We start from the raw sequence: 26,660 nt of genomic DNA on the forward strand, positions 1-26,660 counted from the left end.
AAAAATAGTGTTTATGTAGCCAAAAATGGAGGTGGAGGGAGAAGGATGAGTAATTCAAGGTATGTGTGCCTGCTTCTTTTCTTCTCCCCACAATCTTATTACTCCCTGACTTCCACAGAAGGTAAATATTAGTGTTTCCACTCTTTCAATTCCAATGCTGAAAAAAACTAATGCTTACATCAGTAAAGTTAAAGTCAGTACTGCTAAGGAGGGTAAGTATTATAATTTCCCAGCTTTTCCAGGAGTTATTAAATCTTCTTATGCTATGAACCTAAATAAATTACCACGTAAAAATTTATTTTTGTCAGGCATGTAACCCATGGAGTACCAAGGTTTGTTTCATAAATGTAGCTGGGGATTGACATGGAATCAGAAGGCCCAGTGGTGCTCAGGAGGTAGGAATCTCATATTTTATTCTCATTGCCGCTATATGACATGCTTCGTCTAAGAATATGCATCATGATACCAAAATGGCATGTATAAAACACAAAACCCCCAGATTATTCAGGTTTTAACTGATGTTTTAATCAATGAAGGCAAGATATTAGATTTAAACATATAGAAAACGAGATTTAATGAGAAAATAGACATTTCAATCAATGCCAAAGTATTTGTCCTTGTATATACAGAAAGAGAAAATTCATACATACATAGATCTATAAAAGAAAACAAAAATAATTCTGACCTATTTTATAAATAGCTAAAATCCAAGAAGATAAAAACCCTGTACTTTCTTGGGTGATATGCAACGTATTCAGTTGCATATATAAATGAGGAAAGAGAATTTTACCTCTTGTTCTACATTACATTTTCCAAGAAAAAGTAAATTCTTAACTCCTTATAGGTATACTTGTGTTCTGGATTCCTGAACTGAATTCCTGGTCTGAAGAATTCAAGATGTAAACAAATAGACACTTTTACAGTGAAAAAAATTATATGAAGTAAGTCAGGTCCACCAAAATATGCTTGGAGTACGTAGATCAGAAACACCAGAAGGAAAAAACTGGCCCCTATTACTACATAATAAAAAAATCTTCAGAGCACTCTGCTTATTCTACTGAATAAATACTATTATTAGTGCTTATAGAATCAAAAGAGGATGGTAACATCTTCCCACACCAGATTTTCTTGTCCATCTCTTTGTTATTAGGACGTGAAGTTTTGAACACTGTCATTGCTCTAGATGGAACACAAACCTTTTTTCCCAAAAATTACTCTTCAGAATTTGTTATATTTAAGAAAAGCCAAAAATAATTAACATAAAACCATTATTTATGTCTTTGATGTAAAAGGTGTTTGGTTGTATTGTTGAAAATGAATCCCTTGGGATGCTGTAATCTTCATAACTTCTCCATTTAGAGTATCATCTTCAATTATTGTTATCAGTCCTTCAGCAATTATTGATGGGCTGAAAAAAAAGACGTTCTTATTTCAGAATCGTGGTGTAACAGAGCATGTGAAAAGGAGAAGTAAGGAAATTCAATGTAAATCTATATAACCTGAAAATTAAACAGTCTGGTATTTGAACAAATTTATTTTCAAGAAAAGCAGAGGTGGTATGAGTGTTTCAGGAGAGAAATTCAGTCTCCTCAGTCAGGGCATACAATGTAAAACGGCAACTTTACAAATCATCATTTGTTTGCTCTAGTTACTGCTAAATCCCTGTGGACATCCAGCTGCCACTGGGTTTCCTATCAGAGTTTTCTCTGTCAGGGCAATGGACAGAAATAATCCTTATACCATCCTCTGCAGCTTTTTGCTGTTGGTTTCTCCTGTTTATGTAACAGGACTGACATACAAATTAGTGTAAGGAGAATTTTGTCAAATGCAGTTTGCTGTGGTCAGCAGGTGCAATATATTTCACACATGAAAAAGTGTGGGCAAAACAATACGGTCATACAATTTCCTTTGTGCAGAACTGTCTGAGCAGCTAATAGTTAGAGACTGAGGAAGTGGTAAACACGAATCACTTTATGCTTCTCTTGTTCTCACACTCTTTCCTAGCTGTCTGCTTTTGGCCTTTGTTGGCAATACCTTAATGGGCCAGGTAACTCTTTGATCTGAGCCACTGCTGTCGCTACTGTGTTCTTATCAACTTAGACCAGCTGTGTCAGTTCTCGGTCTGACTTCTGTCTTGGTTCACTTGCAAAATTTGTGGAAATTCAATACAAATTATATACCTTGTATCTCACAACAAGTTTGATTAAACACATTTATGGAAGAACGCCGAAGGCTAATAAAAACTACCACACCATCTCTAACTTGGAAATTTGATTTGTCCTTTGCTGGGAAATAGGAATACATAAAAGGAAATATCACTATGTAGGTGATACTCTTAAAATAGCCTTAAATAACTGCCATTTGTTCCTTGTATATAGGATAACACATTTCATAGACTTTTATCTGAGGCAGCACTTTCCTTTTAGTTTAATTTTGCTGGAAGTGCTATTGTGTGTCCTTGTTCTCCATTAACAAAGGGCAAAAACCCACTGTATCTGACTTGACTTACTCCATCACGCCATAGAACTGCATCATATTTTTGATCTCATCTTTATATGAATAATATTGTCCCATATTCTCTTCTTTATCTATTGACTGAAGAATTGGTGTGTTGACAAATCCTGGACAAATTGTGTTGAGTCTCACACCGTAGTTTTCCATATTAGCAGCTAACTAGAAAAGAGAAAAAGTTAGGCATTCATTATCAATATCTTAAAACAGTATTGTGTAAGTAAGTCTTCGAAGAATGAGATTTACCACTAAGTACTTCTCAGCCTTGCCTAGTATGCAAATTTTGTTACTACTGATTTTTTTTTTTTGTTTCAACAGGTTTGAAGCACATTTTCTCTAGTAATTGTACTAGGTTACTAGAAAAAAACCTCTGTTTTGCTGGGAGAACGATTCTACAAGAAATCAACACTCTTCTGTCCATGTAGCTCATTTTTTTCTAATATTTTTGAGTTTTGTGCTCTTGGCACATCATTAACAGTATTCTGAGGTGATGATATAACTCCAATAAACAAAACCAAGTAAAATCTCCCAAATGTATGCTTCCAATCTTATTAAGAAAAGAGTCTCTGAAAATAAATCAAGATTTACCTCTAAGATTGTATTTACCCTCACATCAACAGAAATAGGTTTTGGTCTCTGCCCCTAGAACTGTAATGCTAAACCTTTCCAGCTGCTGTGTTGTCCCTGCCAATGGACTAATCTATCACTGAACATCTCCACAGGAAAGTGCCTGTGAGCTCCAGGAAAGAAGCAGGAGTTTTTTTCAGGATACAATTCAGGAACTTAATGAAAGCAAGAAGCACAAATTGTTCTGGGAATGGTAAGACCCTTCATTTGTGGTGCTATCAATGCATGTGTGTAGCAAAGAACTCTGATCAGCATCCAGACATATGCTGAATGCTGGATGAACTTTCTTAGTGACGGCACAGAACTTATGAACTATACACGATATATCCAAGAATAACAATAATCATTCAATGCTAGTTCTAATTATTTTAATATTTAACAGGAATCCTTTCTGATATGTATCTATTATGTAAATCACATGTCATTTTCATGATAGGATAGCCTGCCCTTTTGGTCTGGAGAAGAGGAGAAACTGAAGTCCTAGATGTTTTGTATCATGCCTGCCCAATATTAGGCTGTACTGCCTTTTCTGGTAAATAAAGTGATTTTCTATGTTTATTATTCTTTTTCTCCTTGGCATTCTCATGTTCCATAGAGACAGCATTTCCTCTAATTTTCTAGCAGACCCTTTATTTTTGAACTTAGATGGTGATGTTTATATTACATGAGAAAACAAAAATGGAAAACCAGGTGTCAGGTTCATCCTGTGGCTAATATGTTATACGCAACACTTATCCATACTAGTCTGTTTAGGTTAATCTAAAAAAGAAGTTATGTGAGTTAGGAGCAGGGGAGTAAAATACAGATAAACTATCCAAATGATAATTTCAGGTACTTAATTCTGGAAATGAGATTAGAAATCTTATCTGAGTAGACTATCTTTAAGCTTAGTGTAACCATATTTGCTCCCACCAAGTTATTTTATTTTTCTAGTTATACTGAACAAGCAGTAAGTTTTGTAGTCAGAGGCTAAGACTTACTATATGGACGTATAACATCTAACATCCCGAATGTGTTGTTTTGCATTTTCAGTGTATTAAGAGTTGGTAAGAATAAATAATGTTGAACATTTTTGTGTTCAGGTCACTTTTTGTACACTTTAGTGCCCATTTATCATTAAAAAAATTAATCAACCTGACTTACAGATAAGGAAATCAAAATGTTAAATGACTGGGATGGAGTTATGAAAAATATTTTTAAAGCTTGGACACGAATTTGACTTTTGGGCTCCTCCCACTGTCCTTAAATTACTTTGCAACATCTTTCTTCCATGCTCCCAAAACCTCAAATCAGTCATAAACACACACATGCCTTACTTATTCCATCTTTGGATTCCCTTTGTGAAAGGAGGGAACCTCCGCTGCTTCACACACTTCATTTTCTTTAAGAAAATTAGTTCCAGCTCTGTGACAATAGAGAGGGAACTCGAGAAACTTAACATGTTCCCAAGGAGCTGCTGATACTGTTTTCAAAAACACATACTTACTGCTATTGACCGTGTGAATCCAATTACACCATGCTTTGTAGCACAGTACACAGGTTGGAATGCAGCAGGCATGAGTCCTTTAAAATAAAAAGATAGCTGAATAAAGATGTTGGGTACACCTATTTATGATTACCTTAAACACACATATAGGTCTATAATGTAAAAAATACGTAACGGATTTAGAGATGCAACAAAATGGCTTAGTAAAAATTTGAAAATTATATTTTGTAATCTGAGGTAGACCTGGAAAATATATGAGATGGATAAAAACATGAGAAGGCAAAAGGAAAAGTATGACTTTTAAGAGGAAAAGTTATATCTATGAAGTAAGACTTAAAATGGAGGTCATGATCTGGAAGAAAACACTCAAAGATGAGATTTTTGAGCTGACTTCTGTGAAGTATTTGAAGTATATAAAGTATGTAAAGTATTTTAGATAAACTTGGGTTGCTGACACCCTAGCTACTGATATGTAAACTGGACACCTGCAAACATTTAAAATTATTTCAGGGAGAAAGTGGGGGAAAAGGTAAGGGAAATAGCAAAATGCATTTTGACTGCTGTAACTGCTTTAATATTATCTTTGTACATAAATATGAAGTCTGGCTTCAAACCCTTGCTTATCTTGCTTCTGTGGAATATTGACAAAACTCAACCTCAGATAAAACTTTTCCTCTAGCCCTAATGCAAGAGATGAGTGTCTTGCACAGCTGACTGAAGCAGAGTCAGCCAAAGCATCTGCCTGTGCAATATTGTTACTGTTTATTTATTTGACAATGTGGTCAGTACTATAACATATACATACTCTTTTGCATAGTGGTTTTTGCTCAAAGGAGCAACTATAAACGAAGTAACTCAGACTTGATGCACCATCTAAGGCATTGTAAAAATTATCTTACTTACAATACTACTCTGGTAATATTTAATAGGTGGTAGGTTTTGAGTTTTTTTGAAGACATTTAAATGAAATAGGGAAGCCATTTTGCAATAAGTAAGTGAAAAAAGCACCAAGAAGTGAATGCAGGACCTCAGTGCAGAGAGAGTATAAAGATAAGTGAGTAAACACTGTGAATGGAATGATAAGATGAAGACCTCAGACAGTGAGCAGAAAGAAAAGAAAGCAGACATGTGGATAGAAAAGCTTCTTGAAGGATTTTCTAGATTGAATTAGATTGTCTGAAAAGGATTTCACGGTGTGGTACCTCCTACAGTGGGCCCTGTTCTGGAATGAAAAAGCCAGGATAAAAATTTTCAGAAGGGAACAGGAAAAAAGTAACAATCCTGGGTAATATAATTGCTATCCTCTGTAAGGGAAAGGAGAAGCAAAAGGAAAAATGACTGCTAATATTGTGAACCTCTATGGTGGGAGTGGGAGAGCATAAAATCATTACTGATAGTAGAAGAAGAAGAGAGGAGAGAGGCTTTGTAGGAAAATTAAGAACTTAATTCTAGTAAGACCGAGTTTGATGGCAAAAAGCTGGTCAAGAAGAGATGACAGTCCATGAGTGTACATACATTTATGCCCATTATGCCAACAATTTCCACTATACGACGACAGATGATCTGGACCACATGGATGCTGTAGTTCCACCTGAAAGCTGAGGTCTTTTGAGTAGCAAACCACAGCCTGTCCTAAAGTTGGAGGTTAAATTACTTCTCTGTTCCTGAATGTGTTATTGTAAAACTGGATACTGATTTTAATGTGTTCATATCTGACGCTAAGGGAAGTCATCCCAATTAATATCTCAGTTATGTTTTTCCATTCTTCATATTTCATATCTTTAAGTGATATAATAAAAAAAGGGTGTGACTTTACTCAGTGGAGATGAAGAATACACTATCCAGCTTTAAGTATGGATTTGCCAGGAAAATTACGTATGCTAGAGACTTGCATGGGTCTTTGCTCTTGAATCCATTTTGTCTGAAAAAAAAAGCTTTCTAAGATGGCACGCAGCTCTAATTACAACTCTGATAGCTTCAAGGTTTTATCCTGGTTTAAATGCTACATTGGTGATCCAGAGAAAGCAACATTGTTATTAGCATGGTTCGGTGGTGGGAAATTGAGAACTTAACCTACTGGGTGGTTTTTCTCTTAAACTTGTGTTTATCTGCTTAGCTTGGATTAATGTGTAATGCTTCTGATTGAGAACTTGCTTCATGAAAAATGGTTTGTGCGCTGTCTCCTCTGGGTTGTGGTCGCAATGCAGACCTCATATATTCCTATTGTATAGTAATATTTTTGTATCTAATATACATATATGTATATATAATATATTGTTTAATGTAATAGTCCTCTGTATGGTGACTTTTGATGATCATCACAGTTCTACAAAGAATTGGAAACATTGGAATATTAGAACATTAGAAATATTATGAGGAAAGGCTGAAAGACTTGGGTTTGTTCAGCCTGGAGAAGAGAAGACTGAGGGGGGATTTCATAAATACCTATAAATATCTAAAGGGTGGGTGTCAGGATGATGGGACTAGGCTCTTTTCAGTAGTGCCCAATGACAGGACAAGGGGCAATGGGCACAAGTTGGAACATAGGAAGTTCCACCACAATATGAGAAAAAACTTCCTTCCTGTGAGGGTGCCAGAGCAGTGGCACAGGCTGCCCAGGGAGGGTGTGGAGTCTCCTTCCCTGGAGACATTCAAAACCCACCTGGATGTGTCCCTGTTCCCCCTGCTCTAGGTGTGCCTGCTCAAGCAGGGGGGTTGGATGAGATGATCTCCAGAGGTCCCTTCCAACCCCTACCATTCTGTGATTCTGTGATTTTTTTTTTTAACTCCTGAGTAGTTTTTACATGTTTTAAAGAAAAAAACAAATCCCAATGAGGCTGCAGCTCACAGACACACAAAAGACAAAATCTGCTGGGAATCACAGAGGAGGAATTATTTATTTTATTTTTTTCCAAACGTAGTAAGATAAATTACTTACTTGAGAGGGAAGAGAAACAAAGTCGAGAAATAAACAAAGGAAGGGCACAGCTCACAATAATGAAGTGGAATAAGGTTCAAAGACTTACTTAAACGTCAAAAGACATCAGGAATAACTAGGCAGGAAGGGAGGAACAAATGACCTTTTTTGAATCAAAACATTAAAACCAGTTCTTTTCTAACTGAAATTATTACCTTTGCTGAAATGGAGAACCAAGAAGAAATCAGTTGACTCACTTTCAGCCAAAGCAGTAACAATGAAGACTAATCCTAGCATCCCTCACACAAAACAATGACAGTCCTGTCTCACTTTTGTTCCTCAGTTTGGTACCCAGTCCCACAGTGTGGGAGTTCCAGCTCTGAGCCTCTCCCCTGCCCCGGGGAGCGCTGAACCTCTGTATGTTAGCTGTGTGTCCTAGGGACTCTGCTAGCAAATGTTTTGGGATGAACCATTATGTGACATTGATCCTGCTCTGCCTGAGTATTTATTCCACCACTGAGCAAAGATGACTTCATATCATATTAGTTAAGGCATCCATTTGTTAGAAAATCTAGATTCTATTTGCTTCTCCCATGAATATTTAATTATTTTATGCAAAGTGGAATAGCAGCGAAACAGACTGGAGAACATTATCCACAAAATAAGTGGAAGGAAGGGAGGGTCTTGAAATGGATGATGATGGGGCAGTGTACTCCTGGAAAGTGTTACATGTGGTTTTCAATCTCTCTTAGCAAGGGGAGGCAACTATGCCCACATTTTCCTCTCTCTGGGTGTTGCTGTGTCCCTGAATTGTTACATGAAAGTAGATAGGGAACTTCTTTTTCCCCTCAAAAGATCTTCATTGAGAACTAGTTGGTGAATTGCAAATGATTTAATGATGACTGCAGGTGCCCTTTGGTTTACCAAAACCAAGAGACCAGCGGTAAGCCTGTGCGCCAGTGTTAACTGTGCTCTTTTTTTTGTTCTCCTGTTCCCGTTTTTGTTGCTGGGAGACTGTCAGAGACAGCTCTTGCCCTTGGTTATACTCTAGGCCCCTTGTTGTTAGAGTCAAGACTGCTCTACCATTTGAGACATGGTGTCAGGCTTCGCACTACGACAGCTTATTTGTCATGGTCAATAGCTTCAATATCCACATTCTAAGAAATTAGTATTGGAGGGAGAGGATTGTATCAATAAGCTTGAATTGTATCAGTAAGCTTTGTTGAATCCAGTATTTCCTTTCAGTCCACTGAAGAGCTTTGACGAATACAGAATTAAGCATTTTTCCCCAGGTATGCTTTCCCAATGAACACATGTTGCCCTCAGAGATTTGAACAAGTCTCTTTCTTTGAATATGACTTATTAGCCTTTAGATGATCTTTCCACCCCATATTTTGTCCATGGGTGCACTGTTAGGCAGCTTGAGACAAATGTAATTTCTGTTTGATAGCATCTTCTAGATTAATTAATTCTTGGAGTAGCGTACTTTATGTTTGGATGAGTGTGGCACAGAGAATACAAGAACTAAAGTCTGTTTTCTAACATGGCTGTCGATCTCATGGAGGCTTTGGGCTCATCAGAAAGCTGCACTTCTACACTATGATTATGCAGTGATTAAACTCTATTCTCAGTTATACTTTAGACAAATATATTCACTATTAAAACATTTAAATATGCCATCAAATATTTTAATTTTCTCTCAGTACTGTGGTAATCACAGTATTGTGTGACATCCTAAAACTCTAAATTTTCATTGTTTGTGAAAAAGATATGTGAAAATGCTGAAAGGTAAGTTTTGGCAAACCAATGGAACGTATTTAAAAGCAAACCAAAAGTGTGCATCTCCATATTTTGGGAAATATTGCCAAAGTAATTTGTTTTCCTTTCTGTATTAGGTTTGTTTTATAAAATATATTTATCAAAGCCTATCACAACACATAGAATACTTACAAATAAATAACATAATAAGATTTAGCCATATTTATTTAAATTAGACGTCTTTCCAAACCACATTACAGAAATCTCCTTTGTTGCCCTTAGGCAAAAGTCTGGATAAATAGTATGGAATATGCTTACAATGTTCTTTGAAGGCCAAAGCCTCTTTTGAAGAAGCGGGTGTGTAACTAGAGAAATGAGCTAGGGACATGGTGGTCCTACACAGTGATGAGAGAATTGATTCTCTCATTCTTAAGAATAGGGAGGGGGTACAAGATCAGATTCATTACATCAGTTATACTGCTCTGATCTGTGTCAAAACAAAGGAGAGACAGAAATCCGAGCAAAAATTCTAAGCTGTGTCATTTCTAGGAAGATTTTAAACACTGAACTGAAGTCTTAAGGGAATAGTTTCTAAATTTTCTAACCTTATTCCTGTGGATTCTGCTCAGCATCTTCTTTTTTTTACAAAGGGGAGGAAACGGAACCTCTTTCATGATGCTGAACTGCAGGTCCCAGTTGTACAGCCATTGACACCTTTACGCCACTGTAAGACCGTGATAAAGTCTTGCCTTTACTTGGTGATGTTAAGCATATGCTTAGCTTTGTTCTTGTCATAGACATAGGATCAGGACCTAAAGACGACTGCTGTGAGGGGTACTTTAAGTATTTCTTTTGGCTGAAGCTTTCTATAGGAGGAGGACAAACTGGCTGCTTGTGGAGCCTGAGTGCTTGAAGTTGAGTGTAATTAAACCACCGATATGGCTATACAACAACAAGGTGTCCAGATCACTACACATTGAATAATGTCTCATAAAAAACTAGTGGGATCTGATGCTAGATGTTTTACTAGTTTTTAAGCTCTCTATGAGTACTTCGATTTTTTTTTAATCTGCTAGGATCCAGACAGATACAAATTCAGTTGTACAGAATACCTTCCTGAAAGTATGAAGGTTATCAAAACAAAAGTGCATACACACAAGAATTCCTTTTCCCCCTTAATACAAGTATATAGGTACCAGCCACCAAAACAGACAATACTAAATTTACTTATGTAAATAATCTCAGGAGTTAAATTTAGTTTTGTATGCTTTTTCTGTTGCTTGTAACTATTCTGTTAAACAAAACTAAAAATAATGTACGTAGCTTCCAACAGAGGAAATTTTAGAACATTTTACTGTTTACATTTGAAATGAAGTTTATTACAATGCAAAAACCTGCAGCCATTGGCATTATCTTTTATGGGGCAAGTTGGCAGTAAAACACATTTCCCATTATCTCAGTTGTTTAGCAGCATCACTTCCTCCAGATATGAATGCAAACATCCCATAAAATTAAGAAAGTTTTTAGCTTTGAGATGCAGTGGGTTAGGATTGGGTGCTTGCTGCAAGTCCTTACATATTTCTCTCCCTTTCATATTTAGTCTTGTCTTGTGGAGACACTAAAGAAAGGAAGATTCAATACCGGAAAGAAAGGGTGGACACTCTGGCTGTCATCCAGCTGTATGAACACTTTAAGCCTCCACTTCATAGGAAGCATTTAAGTAGTTCCGTGGGTGTTTGGAAATATAAAACAGTAAGGCTTGATTCTGTCCCTTGTTCAAATCATTGGCAAAATTCCCATGGTGAAGAACTGGAAACTAATTAGTGGATGGAGCAAATATTATTGAATGTTGCGTAAGCGCTAAATGTAACTCTTCTTGCTGGTCAGCAAGACACAAGGATATTTGCTGTCTGCAGAGCGTATCTGATAAAATCTTGTAAAGAACTTGGACAGGGGGATCAAAACCACTCAGAAGTTTAATGATCAACAGAAGCTAGCCCTGAGAAAAGAAAACACTAGAAGAGAATGTTAAACAAGCCAATGGCAATTTGCCTTTCATATAGGGAATAAACTGCAGGACTTAGACCTTCAGACTGGAAAGCAAAACTGGAGTCACATAGCACAAATAGTGGTAAATAAATAAACAATAAAAAATAGTGTATGTCAGCCTTTCTAAAGTGTTTTTCCTTATGACCTTGGAAACTGATAAATACGTGCTACGTAAAAGCAAAGAAAGCAAAGAACATTTTGTTTTTGACAGGTTCCCACAATCATTATGGCACAATGTTAATGTTGAAGTAAGGAAATAATTGCAGATTTTAATCAAAGAATTAAAGTGGCACTTATAAGCTCTTACCTAGCGGAGAAAAGCCAAGCTGTTAGGTCTTAAAGTCAAAATAATTTTGTGTTCATTTGAGACTAGTTAGAAACAGAATCAAACTACTTGGTACCTCTGCTCTTTCTTAAGCACTGCATGGGCATCCGCACTTCTGTGAAAATGTTTAATCTTTTACTTGCATTGATGAACTTTTGTACTGCAATAGCAGTTTGCTTCGGGTTAATTTGGACCCAATACAATGTCCATTTGAGCCAATGAAGATAAACTTACTGGCATCAGTAGGCAATGTGTTAGGCAGTATTGCAGCTGCTGACTTAAAGGTACATGGAGACTTACTAAAAGACCCCTCACTCATATGAGGCATATGTGTGTATTAAGTCAGATCCCCAAGATGCCCATGCATTATGTCAATAGGGTGAACTGGACTTATCACAAAAGCCAAGGTTTACAGGAGAATTTAATAGTACTCAGAATATTCACACCTACTGGGCACTAATGCCCATTCATACCTAGGAACTACGGCCACTGCTGTCTTACTGGCTTTTTGTTGTTAAAACACATAGGAATACCCTAGAATAAAAAGACTATCTTTGGTATTCTGCATGGACACCAAAGAAAGCACTGGCAATCCAAGCATAGGCCAGCATATGTATTTTCCCAGACAGTATGACAGTAGAAAGAGAGAATGAACTCTTCAAACAAACAAGAGAGGATATAAGTATTTCCCCGCAAATTTTCTGAGGAAGGTGTCAGGGGGCATAATTTTCTATTTACTGTTTTCCCTTCAGTTGGGCTTTTTTGCTATGGGCCCAAGCACTGCAACATGTGTACCTAAAGGAAAGGGAGAAGGATTCTGCCTCAAAGCTGAGCAGCAATAACCCTGACTGACTTAGGAGCTATATAATTCTATTTTTATGCTACTAAATTGAAATACAATCATAGCATAGATAAGTAGTGAGCAAAGAATGTGCTAGCTTAAGCTCAATGAAATATGAGTGTTAATTTTATGGTTTCCCAAGCAGAGGTACATCACATCTGAGAGGACCTGGAGCATGGACAGAATTGGTGTGTGTCAACCATCATTAATAAAGTAGATACAGTCTAATCTTAAATATTACTACAGCTGTGCTCCTTTAGAGTTGCATGGAGGACCTGCTACTGCTTCCTTGCTCTCTGGGAGAAAAGATTATCTGATTTTCCATATTTGATGCCTGATATATACTTTACAATACAAAAATAATAAGATTATAAGAAACCCTGAATTCTAATTAGGTCTATACATTAGACTTTGTTTCTTACACGCAGTGTGGTGTACATAATCTTTTAATGCACCAGTGTTATTGAACAGTGTTGAATGAGCATAATGAATTGAGGCTAGTTAGGTTTTGCTCAATGTGTGGCAGTAGTGAAATGTGAAAAAAACTATTTACATCACGCTGAAGATTATTAAGTATGAGACTGATAGGGAAACTACTGAATTTTTCATTGAACCGAGTTTAAAAAAGCAAATTAAATTTGTGGTCCTTTGATATTAATTTGGTTGCTATGAAGAAAACCAGGTCAAAATGGGAATAAACGGGAAGAGCCACTAGAAAGAAGAAAAAGTGTGACTGATCAGTATAATTAATTTATTTTAGAAATAAACCAGTGAGTAAAAAGTGTTTATACAGAAAATATTCTTACCTGCCAAAGATGAGATATTAATGATTACTCCTCCGTCGCCTCCATTGCCTTTTCTCATGTATTCTAGGCCGAGGTAGGTTCCTCTAATCACAGATGTCTGATATAGGGGGAAAGGGATAATTATATTCAAAAGATGTTACTTTTGTGCTCCTAAAAACTGCATCTTGATTTAATCATGGTGCCTAGAACCTGCATTGCTTTACCAGTGATCTTATTTATACTTAGAAGATTAGAAACACAGATGACATTCCACAGTAATGCAACTCCGTAACTTCAGAAGCACAACTGCAATGCATAGAAATAATATCACCTTAATTATTTTTTTATTAAGATATCAGTAATCAAACTAAAATGTTACAGCATGAAATAAATGCTGTAAAGAAAATGAAATACATAACAAGTAGATAATTTATAGATGAAACACACACTTTTTCTGAGGATATAAGCGGTGGATGAATTGATCTAATTCCCATCATTTTTATTGAAAGGAACTGCTCTACATTATAAAAAAATGTACAGGCTGAATATGAAGATAACACTAATACTTATAACTCCATTTGGTTGAAGGCATGAGATGCCTTTTTAGGATAAAGTTAAATGTTATATTTCTGGTCCCAGGATATTAAAAATCTGTATTCTTTTCTGACTGAAATTACAGAGTTCTACCATTCCTTTCAAAAGAAGGTTAACTCAAACAAATACAGATAAGGTAAAAAAGCATTTGAAGAGTTGTGAAACATGGTGCTAGCATAATATTAGCTGAAGCATGTGATTTTAAATTTTTTTTTTTTAAAGAAAGATCTTTGAGAAAGAAAATGTTACTGACACCCGTATAATCTTGATTGGTTAAGATCTGGTTTTGCAATCTACTGCAGTCAGAACTTCTGCTGGGATTCAACTCATCAAACTTCAGACATTTAAACTGAGATGCCTAAAGATATGCCCAGCCTGGGGTTATCAGCCTCCTAAATGAATCAAGGGGTTGAGTCTTTCCCAGGGAGTAAGTCACTTTACCAGAGACTTGAACAGGTGATAATAGAAAGGCAGCAGACAGTGCTGCTAGAGGAAGATACTAACTTTAGTGAGATGTTGCAATTATACCGCATTAGTGATGAGTTTCATAATTATTTACTGATTTTGCTGGATCTCTCCATAATCAGTTCACATTTGGTTTATGATTTCTACTTAAAATGTACAAATGTATTGACTTACATTTCTTTTTCTGGAAATATTGTTTGAGTTTTTAAATGAGAACTCCATTTATATTTTATTACTGTTTGGTGCTGTTTATTTGACCCAAATGGATTAAGATATTAAAAAAATGAAGTGGCCCTATGGATATGTTTACATCTGTGCACAATTATTTCAGTGAGAGTTTTGACCAGGGAATGACTACAGATTTGTGAATCACGGAGAAGGAATCACCCAAAGTAATAAAAAAAAAAAACCAGTAGTAAAAAAAAAAAAAAATGTATATGACTAAAACCTAATGGATAGTGGTTAAGTGTACTGGAAAGTAAAAACATTTAAAATCAGAACATTAAGTATTTTTTACCATTGTCTAAATTCCCAAACCAAAACTGGAATAATTTAAAGGCATATACTACTTTTCATTTTTATTAGCTGATGGTTTTAGACATATGTGTTATAAAACATAAAGTAAAAGTCCTAATTCAAGTTCAGTTGTCCTTTGCACTTACAGGTTTTAGCAGGTATCAGATTTGGAAGACTGCATATCCTGCTTTATTAATATTGCTTGTTGGTTGCCCAAGTAACATGAAGTTAAGCTGCCCATTGACAGAGATAAAAACACTTGAGAGCTCATTACCAAGCTTGCTTTGGAATTTCGATAAAGAATCAGCATTCTTCATTTTCTACAGGTGCAGTCATTAATGTGATTTTTTTCAATATCTATATATTTTCAGTATATTAATTTTGTGCAATAATCTAAACAATATAACAAAATATTAATAGTTCCAAATTAATCTTAAACTTTTCTTAAACAAAAAATTCCCATAAAAAGCTGCTTTGTTTACTCATGGCAAGTTTTGTCTTAAGTAACATTCTTTTAAAAGTGTTCTGATTAATATCAGAAGAATATTATTGATTAAATGTTTTAACAGAAACTTTCCAAAGTACTGTCTTCAGTAGTTTGTAAAATACCAAACGAAATCTGATTTCTCCCTTGGAAAGTTTCTGAGATATTATAAATGTAGTCAAGTGCTGTTTAATGTTGATGTCATGTAAATTTTAAAAGATTTATTGAAAAACAAGATCATTAATGCCTAGTAGTGTTGCTGTAAGGTATACTTATTCTGAACTCATTGGCAGCTCAACTGAAATTGGACTTAAGTGTGGGTGGTGTTTTTAAATTTATAGACATGATAGGCTGTACCCAAAACATTTTAGGAAGGAAGGGGTTAATGCTGTCTATGGAGAGCAGGTGCAGGTCCTATCACACCCTGGAGCCGTGGCTCAGCCTGCTGAACAGAAAAAGAGAATTCCACTTAGGATGACTAGGGGAAATAAATCAGTTGGAGAAGGAAGTAGCTTGGGTGTCCTTGATGATGTTTCTATTCCTCCAGCTTCTCATTCAAATAGATAATAATGCTAGGTGAGTCTTTGGCCAAACCACAATTATAAGACAAAGGAAAACTGGGTAGCTTGACTCTCCTATCAAAATCACTGTACTGCTCTTTTTTCTCTCTAGACTCCATTAACTTAGATTTTCTCCAGGTGGCTGGGAAGCCTTCTTCTTCATGTAGGCATTGTGAGAGGTTGTCTTCAGAACTAATGCAGACTTTCATTCAGATATTGCCCTTACACCTGCCATTATCCTTGCAAAAAACTCATCAATTGTGTCTGATCTCAGCTGACATGGCTATTTCTGATGTTTGGGCTGGTAACATAAAGAATTATTCTGGATTTAAACTCTGAACCAAACATACAGGGTGAGAAGAACGTAACTGTCTCCACGCTCAGCAGATGGTACTTCAGATGAAAGGTGTTGTATGAGATCTCCCGTTCTCTTGCCAGAATTCCCCTCTCTTCCAGAAAGTCCTCCTAATAGTTCTCCAAAGAACAACACAGTGGCTGAACTTACTGTAGTATGAAAGTCATAAAAGGTGTGCTTAGAAATCTTAGTGTCACTTTCCTGTCAAACCTGTCGATCCAGCTGAGTTGACAAAGTGAAGCTGGCTGTCATATCTGGGTGCCAAACACTCAAATGGGAAAGAGGTTTTCCAAAGAACAATAGTCTTTGGACTCTCATTTTCCAAAGAACAATAGTATATTGGTTTATGGGTTTTTTTTATTAAATCCATCTGCAAGTGCATAAATTGCAGCCTCAGGCCTCCTCTCATATGAAATGTGACTTTGGATTCCTATTTGTTGATGTCAGAATACTTAATCTGAATTCTAGAAGAGAGCTTGTCAGCTGTTACTTCACTATACCATGAAATATACACTACGAAGTAAAAAAGGCAAAGAATGATGCATTTTGTGCAGCCCGGTTTCCTGGTTTTGGGATATGATGAAAAATATCTGCAATTTGCCTTCCAATAAACTGAGAGAAACTAAAGGTGCCTTCAGATTGTGGAGTTCTCCATGTATACTTTTAAGAATAATAATTTAATCCTATGCTCTTAACCAACAATAATTCATAGTTTGTCTATTGCAAATAGAAATTCTGGGAAAGTTAACATTTAAAATTACTTAATTAAAAAAAACCCTGTCTGACTTGTTTTAAGATGAAAATATGCTGCGAGACTTTGTACAACAAAGTGTGATGCATTTTAGAGTTGAATTTTTTACAGCTGTGTTCAGCTGCATGGATATTGTCCATAAACATGTCAAGAAGAGGAGTAGGAAAGTAGTCAAATTTGCAGTTAAATGCAGGTAAAGTGAAATCTGGGACAGCTGACTCTCACCTAGTTTTTTTTTCTCCTGGCGACTGAAAACTGGTATCATTAAAATCAGAAAATAATCTAAATGGTTGTCCTCCTAGCTGTTGAAAAACCTGTGATCTTAGTGATACTGCTGTTTGTTTTCTTACCAAAATAGTGTTTTACAATAGCATGTAATGAAGATGGACCATCAAGATGCACTGCAGGTCTGAGTGTGCTCGCAAGACAGGCAATCTTACTCTTCAACTGCTGGTACAAAATTTGCGATCCTTTCCAATAAAGTTATAATGGTGAGTGTGGAAATACGGCCTAGTATTATCTTCCATAAATTACAGATTTAAATTAGAGGAGATCAGACATTCTGAAGCACCATACAGTAATAAACCCAAAACCTTGTACCTGACAGCACGGTAAACTGCAAAATAATTGTGCAAATACTCAACCCTGCTTTAGTTTGTTTCTATGTTGATAGCATTAAGAAATAGTGCTTGCTGCTGTACTGTGGGACTTGGTGGTAATTCCCACCTGCTGAATCCAGCTATGTGTCCTGGCACATTATTTTGAGATGAAAGTTCAGTCTTTGTCATTTCTCCTGGTAGACTGCGAAAGGAGAGCAAGGTGTATGGACCAGGAGAAGGTTGCAGCATACTCCCAGGAGATCCCTTTTATAGCTTGCACAATGGAACGGCCTTGTGATAATCATGAAGTCTTTGTCCCCAAAATAAATAAGCACTTCTGAAATTTGCCTAGTTAGCCTTCTGGTTTCTGCCAAGACTTTAGTTGGCCTTTTGAGGACTAGTTCCTTACTGATGAGAAAATGAATTGATTTTGCAAGGTTTTCTAGTTGCTGGAACATTTATTTCACCGTAAGCTATATAGAATGGAGCCACACACATATATATACTGTTGCATTTTCTTATTTATAGTAACAATCTAAGTATTTTGCAGGGACAAACCCCAAGTTAGGTAGACTTCATTTTAGAAAAAGACTTTTCTAAGTTCACAGAAACCTGTCACTTTTGTCATTTATGGAAATAAATTATGCAAACCCATGAAAAATGTAAAAACTTGGAATTGTTTGGTACAGCCACATTTTGCCTAGTAATAAAGGATGTGGCTGACATGTATCTGAACAAATTTTACATATGTATTTGAATTCTATTTCTCTCTGGGCAACATGTAAATAATTGGATCCCATATGACTGGGGTTTTTTGGCATGTCCAAGTTATGGCCTGCAATTTAAAGTTTTACCAGAATAAGGTGTTAAAATGTGCAAAATCACAGAATCACAGAACCCCAGATTGGGAGGGACCTCAGGGATCATCTAGTCCAACCTTTCTAGGAAGAGCGCAGTCTAGACAAGTTGGCCCAGCACCCTGTCCAGCCAAATCTTGAAGGCGCCCAATGTGGCCGAGTCAGCCCCTTCCCTGGGGAGATTATTCCAATGGGTGACTGCCCTCACTGGGAAAAATTTCCCTCTCGTGTCCAATCGGAATCTCCCCAAGAGCAACTTGTGTCCATTCCCCCTTGTCCTCTCCATGTGACTCCTTGTAAAAAGGGAGTCTCCATCTTCTTTTCACATAAACAGGAGATAATTGTGGCTTTGCAGTCAAATTGTTTCATGAGTCTAATTTCATTTCAGGGATCAGTTTAAATACACTTACAAAATAATTAATTTGTTAGCATAAGAAAACAGTAAGATAGTCAGAAGGTTATGTCAAGTGCTTCTGTACTTTTGATACAGGTAATATTTAAATGTAAGCATATATGATACCCTGTACTGCTACATTTTACTGTATACTGCAACCTATGCCAGTTTTCAGAAACCTCTGATATGAGCATAAAAAAAGAAGCTCCAAGTAAATTTTGGGATTGTCCTAGTATAAAATGTGCTAACTGCATTTGTAGAGAGAAAAGATACTGTAATTATGGCAGCCTTTATAATTACAGTGGTTCCAGAAAGCCTACATCAGCAACACAAGATAAAATTAGGGAAGCTTCATAGAACACCAAATTGTGTTTAGCTAACATATATGTTCAAGGCTCAGAAAGATGTGGACACTTTTCTTTCTTTAGGGACTTGAAGAGAAAAAAAGTCAGATTATAAAATTTCTGGATTCCTTAGGCATAAATCCTTAGGAAGTTGAATGCAACAGACACTGTTCTTGTCATTCTGAAGGCCTGTAGGTAGGACTTTTCATAAGAGTGCATATGTCGTGTCCTTTTGCTATTCTGTGCATGGGTATGAGTGTGTATGACGGATTGTTGAAACTGCACTGGTTATACCCATTTAAAATTGAATTCCTATATGGTTGCCAAGATCTTTTTTTATACACTGTAGTAACAAGACTGTACATTTGTATGTGTATGAGTAGTTGAAGCTGCCATCGATCAAGATGATATTGACCAAGTCAGCACTACCAGCTTTGGAGCTTTGAGGTGAGGAATGGATGTAATTGCTGGAATAGTTAACTAAAACATTCAATAGAAATATTTAATAAAGTAACCAAAAGATGGATGTTGTTTAGAACAAAATATAGCAAAATGGTGGAAAGAACTGCAACAGAAATATGCTTTTAGCAGTTGATACTCTTTTTGCCCCCCATCTTTATGAAGATGTCTTTTCTTGCCCTCAGGAAACTGTAATGTATACAAATAGGAATTGTGCTTTATTCCCTCTTTTTTCTTCTAAATTAAGTCCCTCTTTTTGAACCTGTTTCTTCATTTCTGTTCTTTGTGCTTTCTCAAGCAATACTATCAGTGAACTTCCTTTCACTCCTTTAAAAATATTCCTGAAGACCAACCGGTTCTGTGAACTGTTTTAGCCATAAAGAACACACCCCATACGTGTTTGTTCTGATTTATCTTGCTCCGTACTGCTCTACTTTTGTACTTTGTACTTTAAACTGGGGCAGGGAATATTTGTTGTATGAAGAGATAAATGATATCACTAAGACAAAGACTGGCATGTAGAGGGTTTTTTCCCCCCTTTTTAAGTAGAAAATGTGTGGCCATAGAAGTTACTCCTGTTCTTAGGGATAATACAAAAACTACTTAAAATGTCTGAGGTTGGGGAATTAGAAACATTTTAAAAACATGTATTTCAAACAAGTTTTGCTCTTTTCTCTACAAGAAGCAAAAGATATTTTATGGAACCTGTCAATACAATGTATTACATGCAGCAGCTGTTATTCTTCCATTGTTATAAGTTAAAAAGCAAAAAGTTCAAAATGTTATATATTGGTTCATGGAAATTACGGTGACCAGATAGAAAAGCCCTATGGAAATAAACTAGTTAGTTGACTCAAGGTTGGAGAGAGAAAGAATATTCAAATCAAAAGATAAATGAGGATATTTGGATGCTAGAGTGTCCTCGATTTGACCCACATGGCTATATTTCTACTCTGCTTGATCATTTTAGATATTCCAGTCATCGGCATGTAGTGATGATATTCTTCAATTTTCAGCTATGAATTAAGTCATTAGGACATTTATGGTGAACTTACCTGTACAATAATGTGTAAACTATATAATCTTCCCTTTTTTTTTTTTTTTTTTTTTTTTTAAAGTTTTAGGGGCAGTAGCTTGACAGTTCAGTGTATCCATGTGTAAGACTTGTATTCCAGTTTTTCTGCTACTTGAGACGGTTCAAACCCACCTAGGGTCTGTTGCAGCCCAATGACTGGTAATAAGACAAAAAGAATAGTAGGAGGAGTTTCTCAATGTCTTCTGTTTGAAATTCTTGGCATTGAAAAATTGTTGCTTTTAAATATCTTATCTAAGTCAGGATACTATCCTGGTCATTAAATATCTTCAAGATTTGCTGATCAGAAATGCCTTCATTTTTTGAGCTAAATTTAAAGGTGAACCACAAGCAAATGTGTTTCTCACATGGACTTTGTTTTTTCTGGTGATGACTAACTATCTGTGCTTTCAAATTTGACAGGTGGATGGGAACCTACAGTAACTTATATCCTGTGTTAAACCAGGCACCAGAATAAACAGAAATAATTCATCTAGAATACAGGTAAAGTGTTCTTTCAAATTCAAGGGATCCGTACTAATAGGTATTGATGTTGCATAGCACTGAGGATGTCACACTCCTGTTATTTTACAATATGAAGTTTCCTGAATATTGTAGAAATGAAAGAGGGAGGAAGAAATAACGTGTAGTTAAATCTTAAAGAAAAAGCAAAGAAAAGGCAAAGAAAATTGAACAAATGTATTTCTCTTATTGCCGAAATTTTAAGCTCTGGTCTCAGTTCAGTCCCTTCCAAGAAGAAGAAAAATTGACCTTGGATAGATATAGAAGATCAGAAAGGTATTATTAAACCTAACTTTTTCTTAAATACATATTTTCCCATTAATTGTCCCATAGCTTTTCACATATACACCTTGTGTTACTTGCCTTTTCATTAGTTTGTTTTCATGGAGATGTTAGGATTCAAAGACTCGGGTACCTTTGTCCTTAAAACTTTTGACAAAAAAAGAACTGTTAATTTTCTTATCCTGAGCTTTCTTGTTGCATTGACAAATTCCAAACGATTGGAGAAAACTCCGCCATGCACTCTTCCAAGCTTCCTTTTGCTACTTTCTTTGCAGATCTGGATAACACTTTGTAAGTATGACTTGCTGAATCACCATCGAATTAGAACTTTGCATGTGGTAGGATATGAGCTGGTCAGAATTTTATTAACCTAGAAAGCTGATCTTTCTTTTGAAGCATAGGTCTCCTAGCAGTGTAGTCTAAATTAAAAAATTTTCAACTGAGAAACAGATATTATGGTCTCATCTGATGAGGTATCAGATGATATCAAAGAACTGATAATAGTCTGAAAATAAATTTTATCGGCTTGTTGAATATACTGGGTTTTAACAAGTAAGTGCTGTTAAGTGCTGTGCTTCTGTCAGTGACGATGGTGAAATGGCCTATATTGAAAGCTCAGATAGTATGTTTGCTTCATCGGCAAAGAAAATGGGCAACTCTTGGTTGAACAAGTTTTCTTGTAATACCAACAAATGGCAACTTATTCTCTAATGCAGGGCAGCTGAGTCTCACAAGTCACTAAAATGTTCTAAAATATTCTTATAAACAAACTGGCCTCCTGTAGATGCAGCTCTGCTGCTTTGGGCACCAAATTGTTACACCTACCTAGGATTTCATTGGGTTTTATAGAAAGATAATTTTGTTAGGTGTTAGCCTGGGTACCTCTACACAGTGCTGTACCTCTTGGACAGACAGCTTAAAGGACACACCACACACATTTATTGGTTAGTACATATGCAGCTACATGGCTATTGCTTCAAAAGCTGTGTTTACCAATCCAATGACTCATGTTCTGTCATATGGCACAACCTGTACAAGCCAAGGGCTGTTAAGTGTATTCCAGCATTAAATAAAGTATGAACATGTGAAAGGAGATAAAGCTTACCAAGTTAATTTGTATAGTGCTTTCCCAGTCCTTCTCATTGTTCACACCAGCATTATTAACCACAATATCCAGCCTTCCAAAATGTTCAATTACTTTTTTGAAAGCACCTATAGTAAGATCCAAGGGTGAAATTTCTTAGCACTTATGGAAAGTAAGATATAAAAATACACTGCATGCATACAAATTAATGTTTTGTTAGTCTACCAAAATGTCTTCACTGTTTTCTTAACCACTAATGAGCAACATGCAATTAAATTATTTATCTAACCATTTACAAATATTAAACATATTCAGGAAAACTGAAAGGATTAAGATACCACAGTCACCTTGTTATTCAGTTTTATAATGCCTTGTAACAGGAGCTAATGAAAGTTCTTAGCACACATGCATTTTGTACTAGATAGGATGTTCGGCACCCTAGTTATATAAATTAAGCATTTGTAGCTTAATTTGTAACAGTTTGCTATAGCTAGTGAATTCAATATTTGGCACCATTGATTTTAAATGAAAAATAAAAGCTTCGTGTTGTCAGAACAATTTTCTTGGTTGAGCCTGAATTTAACCTAAGAACACAATTCTTATTCAGTTATATAACTAATATGAATCTTTCAACTACAAATAATTCATCATAGTTCCTATCCATTTATGAATAAATTGTTATACATCCTACTTGTCAGGTAACTTTAATAGTGTGTTTCTCACATTCAAATCTTCTTCCTTCTGTTGATGAAAAGAGTGACCTGACTTCCAAAGAATTTCAAAATAATGAACTGGGAAACTTCGACAACATTGTGTTCTCCCAGGTGACAGTGTTTGAACTAAGATAAAAGATGTGTATGGAAAAAACATGATGATGTCATAGGGATGAGCAAACTCGACTAGGCTGGCTCTACTTTGGTGGGAAAGTTGGATGAGATGACCTCCAGATGTTCATTCGAGACTAAGATTTTCCATGTCCGCAAACATCATCTGACATGTATACATAGCTTGTTTGGTTTTCCCTCTGAATATTGTTCCTCATCGCTAAATGTTTACTATTATGCAAACCAAGACATCTCCCCCCATATTGTTTTAAAAAACATCGTTTTGTGACTTACTAAATATCTAGAGTATTCCAGGTACACCGAAATTCTGCTTGACAGGCCTTAATAAAAAAACTTCACTAAAAGATGATCCTAGGACCATCTTAATTCTCTGATCTTTAGTCTTTGGCTGTTAGTGTCAACCACAAGCATAGCAGCAGCTTTAAGAGATCTACCTTTTTTGCAGTGGTTGCAGGGGTTTACACCAGATGGTCAGTACTGTTACAGCCTTTTCTTTGCCTGAATGCTGCTGGTCCATCACAGTCATCATCTTGTCATCAGGACAAGACATGGGCAGCTGATGGGAAAGGTTTTATTTGTCCAACTGCCTTTACTGTACAGATTTTTCTAATATTCTTATTCAGTACTAGAATATTTTAATTTTGCTAAAACCTCTATTTTTGGCCTTCTGCCTTTTTGGCTTCTGGTGTGTCCATGGCTAATTCATTCTCTGGGTTCTCAACTTAACTCTCCAATCACTTCTCATTTCACACTTCTCATTTCAATCACATTTCAAATTTGGAATATTTCTGGTAAAAGTTTACCTGCCTGCAGTAGTCCCATCCATTATCTATCCACAAAAAGAATAATCTCATTATAAATTCTTAATAAAGTTATATGTTAGTGTAAACTGACTTGTTCTTCCCTTTTCAAATGTAGAATAATTCTGTGTTTACATTGCACACTAGTTAGTGCTTATGGAATCATAAAAAGGACATGATCATGTGAAATATGAAATATTGAATTGAGAAAAATGAAAAATGAGAAGGAGGATCCATTTTTAAAGGAGAGGTAAGAAAAGGAGTGGAAAGTAAGTACAAACACAAGTAAGTACAAGTTATATGTGAGCTTCCTAAATATCCATGGAAAGCAGAAGTAAACGTGTGGTGATTTTTCACAAGTGGGACAAGACAGAAGATTTTTGTGGGGGACTATGTCAAAAAGCCACCAGAGAAAAAAGCACAAGCAAGACTTGAAACTAGATAAAGCAGCTGGTTTCCTACCCATCAGCCTTATGTACCTACAGATACTAGTTCTAGTACCATGGCTTGCTTCATACCAAAAGGGCTAAAGTTAAAATAAGAGGAACTTCATTCATGCACATGACCTTTAACATAAAAAAGCCAGCACAGGACTTGATGCCTCCACTAAGAACTTTAAACACTAGGCGTGAAATTAATCTAAGTCTAGTAAGTGGTGGCTTGCAATTATAAATGGAAAAATAGGAAAATAAAGCAGTAGAAAAACCCCCAATCAACAGAACCACTAAAAAGTACCCCAGAAACCCCAAAGGATTGTAAGACATGTTTGCAAATTTATGCTAAGAAACCCGCAGCAGGAATAATGCAGTATCAGAGAAGCATAAGCAGCAGCCGCACATTCTTGCTCTTGCTCCTTGCGACGGCCCATCCCAATCCCACTCTGATTGCTCTTTTCCTACTAACTTGGTTCCAAATCCTCCCTCTCTGACCTGTCCTGGTCACTCCAGTTCCCAGTGCACACCCTGTTGGTCCTGCGGTAGCCTGGCACTAATAAGGGGAGGAACCATGGCAGATGCTGCAGCACATGCTATTCCCACCCCTAGGATGCTTTTTCTTGCTCCTAGGTTACTCCTCCCAATTGGAGAAAAAGTCAATAATCAACCTAGCTGATAACTTTGTTTGCTGATTAGAGCAGATCTCAAATTTAAAGTCCAGCATCTCTCTTATAGACAGACAGTGTAAAGCTTCGGAATTAGGCATTATCACGCTAGTTCAGAGCGGTGAACAATATTGCTGAATTCTGGACTAGCTGCAATGTTTTGTGACAGAGGAATGGATATGCCCAATCGCCACTGCTAAGAGGCCAGCGAAGTGTAGCACATAAAAACAGAACTGCAAACATTCACATCTAGCCTGACACAAATGAATCTGGGGAAAAGGCACAGACAGAAGTGCTGTCAAAATCTGAATCTGAGTCACTGTATGAATGTACTTCTTTAATAATGAAACTTTGATGAAGTGACATGCTTGTTACGAAATATTGTGAAGGGTACATCAGCATTATACAACACTCTAAGAACTCAGTAGGTAACATGATTTATTCATGAAGTGAAAACATGAATGCAAATCATACACAAGGGAAGCTCCTTGCCATTCCCTGCCTCTGCAAAACGGGTGCGAAACGTTATCAACCCATGTTTAACACTGTGACAAAGCAACGTGCCATCTTTCGCCAATTCCGATTTCAGCTACTGCAGCTCATGTTGAAAGTAAGTGTGCTGTATGGACAGAGCGCTGCAACCCAGAGCAGAAGTTATTGCTCCTGTGATGAGGGAATACAGCTTGGAGTCTGTACAGAAACCTCATAAAAAGCGAGTCCATGCTTTAAAGTTTATATACATTGCTCATAAAATAACAATTATCTTCTGTAGAGGCAGCTTTCATGGAAAACTATCACACACAGCACTCAACGGAAATGATTTCTTGGGCTTTTCTTTACGATGTGCCAAGTAACACGGTGAAATACACGCGTGGTGGTGGTAATATTTCACATCTGCAGGTTCACAAACAAATCCTTTTTGAGTCACTGTCAGAAGCGATTGGGAGGAGGCTGTCCTCCCGAAGCCTTAATTGCACCCTTATTGGTGCAGCAGCCCAGGCTCTTTCAGGTTGCTGCATGTTAAGCCGGCGCACAGCGCGGACAGTTTCCTTCTTACCTTTCAGCTGCTCCTGATCCGTAACGTCGCATTGGATGAACACCGTCCTCTGCGCTTCAAACTGCTCGTCCAGGGCCGCCTTGCTCTCCTGCCCGGCCTCGGAGTTGCGGTCCAGCAGGGCTACCTGGGCGGGGGGCGGGGGGGGGAAGGCTGAGCGGCGGAGGGACGGACGGACGGAGGGGCGGCGGGAGGGACGGCTCCCGCTCCACTCCGCTCCGACCC

The 26,660-nt window shown here is 36.8% G+C and overlaps 1 protein-coding gene across 3 annotated transcripts in view; it reads right to left on the reverse strand.

Moving 5' to 3' along the window:
- Positions 1-544: 544 nt before the first annotated feature.
- Positions 545-26,660, reverse strand: part of HPGD (15-hydroxyprostaglandin dehydrogenase) — a 191,530-nt gene continuing 165,414 nt past the window's right edge. For 2 of the 3 annotated variants that reach the window (XM_075091159.1, XM_075091158.1), the window contains 6 exons: positions 26,439-26,562; positions 22,659-22,765; positions 13,321-13,417; positions 4,625-4,701; positions 2,510-2,673; positions 545-1,408 (listed from right to left, as the gene is read on the reverse strand). In XM_075091159.1, the coding sequence (XP_074947260.1) occupies positions 1,273-1,408; positions 2,510-2,673; positions 4,625-4,701; positions 13,321-13,417; positions 22,659-22,765; positions 26,439-26,562 (705 nt within the window). In that variant the 3' untranslated portion in view covers positions 545-1,272. The remainder of the gene's footprint in view (positions 1,409-2,509; positions 2,674-4,624; positions 4,702-13,320; positions 13,418-22,658; positions 22,766-26,438; positions 26,563-26,660) is intronic. The other variant, XR_012660331.1, reaches the window with a different exon arrangement.

The sequence above is a fragment of the Phalacrocorax aristotelis genome, chromosome 4 (genome assembly GCF_949628215.1).
Source record: "Phalacrocorax aristotelis chromosome 4, bGulAri2.1, whole genome shotgun sequence".
NCBI lineage: Eukaryota > Metazoa > Chordata > Aves > Suliformes > Phalacrocoracidae > Phalacrocorax > Phalacrocorax aristotelis.